Source organism: Halyomorpha halys, unplaced genomic scaffold (genome assembly GCF_000696795.3).
Source record: "Halyomorpha halys isolate HHAL.00 unplaced genomic scaffold, Hhal_1.1 Scaffold1371.1, whole genome shotgun sequence".
In the NCBI taxonomy this organism is placed as follows: domain Eukaryota; kingdom Metazoa; phylum Arthropoda; class Insecta; order Hemiptera; family Pentatomidae; genus Halyomorpha; species Halyomorpha halys.
In genome coordinates, this window is record NW_027116272.1 from 163,428 (window position 1) to 173,697 (window position 10,270).

The following is a 10,270-nucleotide window of genomic DNA, read 5'->3' on the forward strand; positions in this document are numbered from 1 at the left end:
TTTAAATTGTTTTTTATAGAAAAAAAATATTTGTAAGGTGCTCCATTCCGCCATTAATTAATTTTGTTTTTCTCACCTTCTTTCTTCACTTATTCTCTTCTAGTTTCCTTTTTATTCATATCATTCACCTCCAAAATAAAAATGGACATACCAGGGGATATCAAAATTCAATTTGAAAAATTTAAAGAGAAATTAAATTTCTATTTATCCCAGATTAAAACATGTACTTCTCAAGGGCAAGGTATTGCAAAAGACCCTGAAAAATTATTCTTATTTAAAGGTATGTTCTTAGAACTGAGACCTTGTTACACTTCCTTCTGTGAGGCCTACGATGCCCTTAAAGAACTTTCCTCCTACTCAAATATTTCATACCTTTTTCCAACTAAAGAAGATCTTTCCCTCTTTAAATCCATGCAGGAATATTATAATGAAGATCTTGCCATCTATGAACATTACATGAACCCCACTCCTGTGGGTCCTCTTGCCTCTGCAGCCTTAAAGGCTCATATCAATTATCTTCACTCAGTACCAAGACCCATACTAGTCCTCATTCTATCAACAATAGCCGAATTACAAAGTGTCCAAGCTTTAAGAGAGTCCTCAATAACCATTGTTATAATTTAGGTACAGTAGAAGGATCACTTCACCCAACCAGTAATTCTAAAGATGTTCCTCAAAACTCTGGAGTCGCAGGCTCACCTCCCTGTTCCAATTCTACATCCCACTCTAGTTCCCTGGGTCATTGTAGTAAATTTATAAATTCCTTAGTGGTACAACACAAAAACATTCAATCTGTTCAGCTGTGCCAGAGCCACTTATTGACATTTCGTTGGAAGTTACCTCCATACCAACTAACTCACAACAGTTACCCTCTTCTTTGGGGTCTCCTAGCAGTCCTCATGGTCCTCCTGAATCACTAAGGTCAGATCGTTCCACTACATCTGATCCTAATAAATCTAACGACATTTTGTTAGAAAATATTTTCGTCCAAGACAAAACTCCAGGATCTAAACGCCCAGCTGCATCAGATTCTAGTCATGCTAGCGACACTTTTACTGGCTAATAATTTTCCTCCATTTCACTCACAATTGCAGTACACCTCCAAAAGGTCCCCAATCTGTGGTCAACCTGAACCTACCCGCCTGCCTCAGCCTGAAATCATAACATCTAATCAGTCTACTCCATTAGACGCTGATGAAACCAATGACATTTCGCTGGATATTTCCTTTATACAAAATCACTCAAAGCACTTACCCTCTTCTGTGAGGTCTCCAGGCAGTTCTCTTTGTCCAACCGTGCTCCATGACCTTGATCCCTTGAGATCAGATCGCCCAACTTCATCTGATCTTAATAAATGTAACAACATTTCATTGGAAGTGAACTTTATACTAAATGACTCGCAATGGTTACCATCTTCTATAGGGCCTCCCTCCAAGAGGTCTCTAGCTAATTATCTTCTTATACCCACTTGGCCTCTTTGTACATATATCCTTAGATCTGATTTCCTAATCTCATCATATTCCCGTGAATTCAAATATTATTTGTTTGAAGGAACTAATTTAAATAAGAAAGCTAAAAAACCGCACCTTACCTCTAAGAGGTACTCAATGAATTACCGCCTTCCTCCTGTTTGCCACGTAACTCTCGAAGAGGCTCTACAGCTAAAAAAAGAACTCATATATTTCCTTCGGTTAGTTAGCGAACACATTGCTCATCGGCATTGCAACCGCCCAACTCGGTCATCATAACCAGGGGAACGTAGGAAGCCGATAATTTTCCTAAGTGGTTATGCTAGGGTTGTAATATTCATTAGAATTAAGTTCCCCATAATATTCCTGTGAGCTTCTTACAATCTTTATTTATTTTCTGCCCTCTGTTGTCGTCTCAGATGCCCCACAATAAGATTAATTATTACATGCACCAGAGATCTCATAAAATTAATCCTCCTTCTTTCATTACTTTTACCATTCCAACACTCAAGTCTGTTGTTCACATATCCTCTTCATACCTTGTTTTACTCTTCCCGCTTTTCCATGATTCGAGTGGTTTTCTATAGGCAGCATTCCCTGTGGTATCAAATACCTAATTTCTCTGATACTAGATAAATTAAAAATTTTAAATGGGCGGAATGGTGTGCTCTTTTATTACGCCGCTTGTTCAAATCCTGTTGCAGTCATAACCTTGCTCAACCTGAGGCAAGCTCACTTTTTACAAACATTCAAACCATTTTCAACTCTCGAACTCTTACTCCCTTGACCAATGAACCCAACAGCATTAAGTAGACCACTCCTTGCCATGCCAGAAGATGTTATGGATGAGAACGTCAACCTACTGAAGAGATGGCCAGTAGTGAAGTAAATCTCTCAACACTGTTGGCAAAGATCGAGAATCGAGAATTTGCATCAGCTGCAACAATGGACATTACCAAGAACAAACCCTAACATCAGTGACCTCGTAATCATAAACGAGGAGTATACATTTTTCAAGATTTGGCCTATCGGAAGAATCATCGCCACACATTCTGGACAAGATGGAATCGTGAGAGTGCCAAATCTAAAAACCAAAAAACTGGAGATTGTCAGCAACGAATTATCAAATTAGCTCTCCTTAATCCCGTAGGTATCTATTTAAAATTTTTAACAAATTTTAGGCGGGCGGTATATGGTCCACAAATCGATAATTGAAACATGTGATTTTTATTAAGTCATAAAACAAAACAACTACTCTCTGTTGTTTTTTATATTGAAAATAGACAGACGACTTCTTAACGTCTCACTGCACACACATATCTTCTCCATTTTCTCCTCACTACGCACTGATAGTTGCCAGCATTCTGGCCATCTTCGCCAGCTAAATCATTTTAGCCATGGCGGGCAGACAAAAAAAAGAGTATTGAGACTAGAAAACTTTTTGAAAAAATTAATACCACAACAGCAGGTTTTAACAATTAGGAATGCTGAAGCTATAAGCTGTGGACCAGGATATACAATAAAGATGGAGAAACCACTTCAAGAAGCTCCTTAATCCAATAATTGAGGAACAGATGGTTGGTAACCTACCAGAAGAGGAAAATGAGAGTGAGTTGGTTCCACCTAACAGCATTGAGATTCAATTAATTTTAGATGAGTTAGAACAAATTAAAGCACCGGGATCAGATAGCATCCCTATCATTGGACCAATTTGTAAAAAGAAAGGCAACTCAATGTAACAACTCAGAGGAATCAATTTACTAAATATGGGATATAAGGTGTTCTGAATTGAATTATATAAATGCCTTATCCTATGGAATTACAACTAGACATTCTAACTAAGGCAGATGATGGAAAAAATGAATAACTTAGGAAACTGCATGTGGCTACTCTTTATAGATTATAAAACTGCAAATGACTCAGTTATCAGGAAGGGATTATACCATACTATGAGAGAAATGGACATTCTAGCTGAGCTCATTTGACTTACAATATGAACAATTGTCAATTATAGCACAGCGACAAGAGGATTCAAATTCTTTTTTCCCACTGCTGTACAACATAATCCTAAGTTATATAATAAAATAGTTGTACTAAAGTACCATAGAACAATTTTTAACAAGATAACATAAGTGATGGCATTTGCAGACACTGTCGTCATTGCGGAGAGGACTTGACAAAGCATCAAAAAAAGATTTATAGTGCTTGAGATGGAATGAAGAAAATGGGTCTCCAGATTAATGAAAACAATACAAAGATCCCCACTTTAAGGGAAAGGGCCCAGTTACCTGCTGATGCACTACATAATTGGAAAATACAGTTTGAGAGTGTTAAAAGTATTAAGTTAAGTTTTAAAAAGCCGGAAGGAATATCTGTCAGGCCAGCTACTGAAAGGAAGGACTAGGTAAAAGCGGTTGAGCAGGCCAAAGATTGCTTCATGTGTCTGTTGCACTAATAATCAATGAAAGACTGACTTAACTATAACACAAATATAAATGGAACTACACATCAAAGCTATGATAATGATTCATAAATATGACACACTGAAGATTTAATGGAGCATTATAATTAAAAACTATTTTAGACATAACTCCTAACCAATATACACAGATAATGAAAAATGGGAATATTGTTCATGAAAATCACTTAAAATGGTACAGATTAAGTTTAAGAGAAACGAAAACGCAAGCTGTTGTTATAGAGATGAAAAGAAGCACGCCATGAAATAAAGTAGGATGAAAAATTTATATTTAGTAATAGAAGTTTGTTTATTTCTGTAATGAAATGTAGCTTTTATTTCCTGCTTTTTTATATAAATAAAAAATAACTAATTTGCTTACATTAAATTCAAATTTTTCTGGATGCATTACATGGGTAAGGTGAACAGCAAATGTTAAAATGTCAGCTTTAAAAAGTGAACAACATACATGATGATATATCATCATCAATAAATTATGACATTTAAACTTCATATCATCTACAATCTGGAAAAAATAATATATTTTTCATTAATTACAATACTTGTAAATTAATAAATCTGTGAACTACAAAATTAAAAAAAAAAAAATTGGTTTAAATTAAAGTAAAATTAACTTGAAAAAATTTACAAAATAATTAAAACTTAAGATTTAAACTGTGATTTAATATGTTTTATTTAAACTGTGATTTAAATTTAAACATTCATGAATAAACAACTACTATTTGTGGGAGATTTGAAAAGTTTGTATTCAAAACCTATGTGAACACAGAAATAAAAAGTTTTATAAATAGCAGCAAAGATGAGCACGAGTAGTTTCTAAAATGCTTACTAAATGTAAGTTTTTAAACAACACTGAAAAACAGGTATTTATAAATTTTGTATATTACTCTTTTTTAATCCAATACATAATTCTATTATATAATTTTTATTTTCTATCTTTTCCAACTAAGTAATAATCTGTGAATGAGTTTTATTTTATATAAGGGAAATGTGAGGAGAAAAGTAAAATAAATAAATAAACATAAAAGTACAAGAATATTACGATGAAATTAGATTGTATTTTTTTTTTAAAGATGGGTTTGTTTCTGTAAATAATAAACCCCATACATTACATAAATTTCCATATTTTTTTCTTTTAAACAAGGTTTTATTTCCTATACTTGAATATAAAAAAAATTCTTTAGTAAATGGCTCACCTGATTCTTATATAATGATGCTTCAAAAAGTTTTTTAAATGATGTTACAGATATTTGATACATAGCATTTATAGCACTAAGGTTCATACAGGCAAAAAAAAGATTAGCTCCATATTCAGCTAAAGGCTTATAATAGTCTCGCTCTTTGTCAAGATTTTGTTTGAGTAAACTTGATTCAGCTAATGTCTTTTTTATTTCATCACTGCTTACTTTAGTTACTTCTAAAGATTTCAATAATTGCTGAAAAGAATCATACAAGAAACAATTTATTTCAAACAAATAATTATTTATTGAAGTATAACCATAATGAATGCTAAAGAAATCCTATCTAAATCTACAGATATAGATTTTATAAATAAATTTTATTTTTATATATAAAAATCTGTTCTACTATAACCCAAGAAGGGTCAGAGGTTCAGTATCCTGTAAGGAAGTACTGTTTCTTGGACAGTATTATACAAGGAGGATTTATATATATACACAAGTTACAGCCTTAGTCAGCTGTTACATCAATGTCAGCTGACTGAGGAGATCAGCTGATCGCATGTATATAAAGAGATGTACTGAACCCAATAAAGCCAGTATGTTACAGCAGTTCAAACAGGTTAGATCTTATTCTTTCTTCTCTTTTTTGATATTTTGCCTTCATCGATACTTAACTGGTGCCAAAATCTGGGAACTTTAGATACCGGAGTAATTTTCAGTCTAAAAGAAATTTTTTTTTCATTGTTCTCTTTAAATTATGACTAGTAACAGAATAGTGAGAAGAGCAGTTCTGAACCTGGAGAATATGAACCAAAACAACCAACCTTAAGCTGCAGTCAACCAAACTTTAGCAGCTGGCAGGAGATTCAACCAGTACCAGAAGTCTCTTTAGCGCAATTTCATGCCACAACGCTAGAATGGATCAAGGTCCGTACTGCAACTGCCCAGGACCTGAGGAAGGTGGTGTCGGATCTAGAAAAATTCACCGGAGAGACCGGAGAATAAAATCATTTTTTAAAAGGGGGCAAATAGAAGCGAAGATGTCGGAGGATCTACTGGACAGCAACGATACAAAAGCACTGAAAGCAGCGGTAATCTGCCGTGTAAAAAGAAGTATCCTAAATAACATTCAGGCAGATGAAGAGACCTCCTGGAAGATCATCAAAGAAAGATTAAAGAAGGCATTCGGAGGAGGACGGTGGACTCCAGAGTAGGATATATTCATGATGATCAGAGAAATGAAAAAACCGAGACAGTCTAATGGGCAGTATGCCACAGAGCTCCTGGCACACTATAACAGAATTCAAGATAAACTCAGCGAGAGGATGAAGACAATCCAAGTACAGGGTCGGATGCAATTCCTATCCATGGTACTGAAGATTCAGTTGGCAAAAGAACTGGGGAAGAAAGAGGGAATGCCGAGAGATCTCATAGATACAATTAGAGAGGTGGAGGCACAAATGGAAGTAGAGGAGCTATGGTGGACTCGTATGGAATATCATCGGTCAAGGAACATGCCAAACCCTTGGAGAAGAAAAGAACAAAGAGATAGAAATAGTAACACAGAAAATAGAAGGAGCCAAGTTAAACCCAGAAACAATGGTCGGCGGGAGGACTGTAAGTGCCATGGGTGTGGTGAAACTGGACACCTGGTAGCACAATGTTCCCGCACCCGATGTTCTGAATGTGGAACAGAGGGACATATTCCTCGACAGTGTCCCTATATGTATCGGTGGAGAGAGTAAAATGTGCCTGAACCGATGGAGGTCAGTGCACAGAGATTACAGAGAAGGGGAATCTCTCGAAGGACGAACGGATCCATGAGTGAAGTCATGGAAATGTCCAAGACTTCAGGAACAGAAACTGAAGCAGGGAACTATGAACAAGAGGATGGCCAGCAAGGCAAGAGGAGGACTTGGGGACGAAAAGGAGAAGCAGCTAGAACACGAGGAGAGTTCTGAGGAGCGTACCCACAGAGGGGCTACCGCACGTTGGAGATCAACCATATGAGAGGAGAATACAGAATAATAAGAATACAGCAGTTTGCCTATAACAGAGATTGTAGATTGCGACGGTATTCAGCACACTGGACTTGAAGGCTGGGTATCATCAAATTAAAATGCACCCAAATGATCAACATAAGATGGCATTCACTTTTGAAAAGAGTCACTATGAGTTTGTAAGGATGCCGTTTGGCCTCAAAAATGCTCCCATAACCTTTCAGCGCCTGATGGACGAGTTTCTGTGAGGAATTAATCCGTCTGTCAGATTTACATGGATGACCTCCTTGTGTTCAATAAGAATGAGGTTGAACACGTGCGACACTTGAAGAGTGTGTTTCAGAGAATAAGACATTTTGGGCTCAACTTGTCGGGTGAAAAGTTGCTGGGGCAGGAACAAATAAAATTTTTGGGCCACACAATTTCTAGGGAGGGAGTTAAACTAGGCCTGGATAAAGTTTCAGCTATTCAGAAAATGGCGGTACCTAGTGACATAAAAGGAATTCTGAGGTTGTTGGGGACCAGAAATGGCGGAGTATCTTGTTCCACTCAACAACCTACTCAAGAAAGGCAGGAAGATGATCGTCACCCCGATGATGGAGGACAATATTAGACGGTGCATGGAGAGGTTGCAGCAAGAGCCAGTACTAGCTTTTCCAGATTTTAATCGGCAATTCACGATTACCACAGATGCGAGTGGGTATGCGCTAGGAGTGGTGCTGTCTCAGGAGGGTGATGGGGAACAGCACCCAGTGGTGTATGCCAGCAGGTACCTTATGGAGGCGGAAAGTAGATACAGCGCAATAGAGCGAGAACTCCTGGGAATAGTGTGGGCCGTCAATCACTTTAGACCATATGTGTTCAGCAGAAGGTTTAAGGTACATACTGACCATAGACCACTCCAGTGGGTGGGAAAACTGAAGGAATCGTCAGCCAGGATAACTCACTGGAAGGAGATATATATAAACCGGGCAAAGAAAATGTGGTGGCCAATTGGTTATCTCGAGTCATAACCACAAACGCTGTGGAACAAGAAAATGGAGAACCGTCCAGAGTCATGAGGGAATGGATGCCTAGAGAGGAAGACCAGGATGAAGCAGAAGAAGATGGTAGTGAAGAATCTTCGAATAACGAGAGTTTGGCTGAAGAAAGACCAGATGACATTGAGGAAATAATTAATGAAAAGAAGAGACAAATTATTTGGAAGATGAAAACCACCAGAATGACCAAAATTAAACATAGTGAATACGGGAGAAGTAAAATAACGATGATCTGGTTGCAACCAGGCGTGAAGAATGACCAGATCTGTAGAATGTTGAAGAATGCTTCGAAGCCTGGAGAAAAGCATCACCTGTATATTGGTAACGAAACTGTTTGGGAGAAGATCAAGTGGCTATAGCGTGATGAACAGATTGGAACCATTGCAAACTGATGGTGGAAACCCTTCTGGAAGAAGAACAACAACGAGAAGTCACCTTAGCCTATCATCAGGGTAAACAAATCACCGAGGAATCCATGAGACTATGCAAGCGTTAAAGAGAAGATACTTTTGGTGGGGAAGACGCTCAGAGGTTGTAGGAAGCTGCGAGGTTTGTCTACGCTAAGTGCGGCACACATCCTCCTAAAGGAAGACAGGAGAAGACACCTACCACAGATGCACCACTCAAAGATTTACAAATCGACACATTTACATGGAAGGTGTACAAATAGGTGACCTCTTCAGTAAGGCGGCAATGGCGCACCAGGTGCAAGATAGGTTATCGGAAGTTGTATTGGCAGCTCTCCGCTTGTGATTTCAGTTCTATGGAGTTCCGGAACGCATCTCATTGGATGGTGGAAGAGAATTTGACAACTCTTTGATACAAAAGGAAATGAAGGACTTGGATGTGATATGGCACCTCAACACACCAGGACACCCCAAAAGTAGAGGAGGCGTAAAGCAGCTTCTCGTAATGCTGAGCAATCACCTTCGATTGTACCAGGTAGACCAAGGACTGGAACTGGACATACAATGCCAAAGGCAATTGTGGCATACAATCATTCGGTGCACACTGTTACGGGGTTTTCGCCGTTTGAGATCCTTTTCGGGCTATGTGGAATCCGGCGGGATTATAAGGCATGACGGTGGATGGTGACGAGATAAGCAACAATCATGTCACTAGGAAAAAGTCCGGGGAAAATTGGAGAGGGAAAAAGGCCGAAGAGTAGCTCAGGAGAATTTAAACCTCACAGATAGGAAGGGAATGATAAAAATTGGGACAGTTGTAGATAGAAAGTTAGGATCAAACAGGTACCAGGAACCATTAACAAATTCAAGAAAACAAAAGATAGACACTCCTCATAATCGCTCATTACAAACTAAAAGTAAAGCAAAACAAAAATAAAATCCTGAATTTATACAATTAAAAAAAATGCAACGTAATTTATTCAGTACATCGCCATAATTAAAGATAAATTAAAAAAAAAATTAATCACCACTTAAGAAAACATAACACAACAGATAAGTTGAGATGAGGACACTCCGGATTAATCTTGTGCAGGTGTTTCGGTTAGTGGGACTTAGGTAGGAGGAACCATCAGGATGATAATAAAAAGAAAACATAATGTTGGAACTATTGAGAGTATTAGAGAACCCAAAAAGCGCAGGACCGTTCATATTGAACAACTTAAAGTCCCACTAACCGAAACACCTGCGCAAGAGTAATCCGGAGTGTCCTCATCTCAACTTATCTGTTATGTTATGTTTTCTTAAGTGGTGATTAAATTTTGTTTAATTTATCTTTTATTATGGAAATGTTCTACATAAATTATGTTCCATTGTTTTTATTGTATAAAGTTATAATTTTATTTTTGTTTTGCTTTACTTTTAGTTTGTAATAAACATTTATGAGGAGTGTCTATCTTTTGTTTTCTTTATTGTATATACTTTATTGTAAATAGTTATTGTTGTTGTATTTTATATTAATTTATCATATAGTTGAAGTTTACAAGGATTGTTCGTAAACTGGTGGGGGGGAGTTACAGCCTTAGTCACCTGTTACTTCGATGTCAGCTGACTGAGGAGATCAGCTGATCGCATGTATATAAAGAGATGTACCGAACCCAATAAAGCCAGTATGTTACTGCAGTTCAAACGTGTTA

General features: G+C 37.3%; 1 protein-coding gene across 1 annotated transcript in view; it reads right to left on the bottom strand.

Moving 5' to 3' along the window:
• Window positions 1-1,237: 1,237 nt before the first annotated feature.
• LOC106689477 (cytoplasmic dynein 2 heavy chain 1) overlaps window positions 1,238-10,270 on the bottom strand; it is a gene marked incomplete at its 5' end in the record, with an annotated part of 31,600 nt that continues 22,567 nt past the window's right edge. Inside the window, 5 exons of the mRNA XM_067053080.1 lie at window positions 1,238-1,346; window positions 2,206-2,328; window positions 2,426-2,553; window positions 4,310-4,453; window positions 5,145-5,384. Coding sequence (XP_066909181.1) covers window positions 1,238-1,346; window positions 2,206-2,328; window positions 2,426-2,553; window positions 4,310-4,453; window positions 5,145-5,384 — 744 coding nt within the window. The remainder of the gene's footprint in view (window positions 1,347-2,205; window positions 2,329-2,425; window positions 2,554-4,309; window positions 4,454-5,144; window positions 5,385-10,270) is intronic.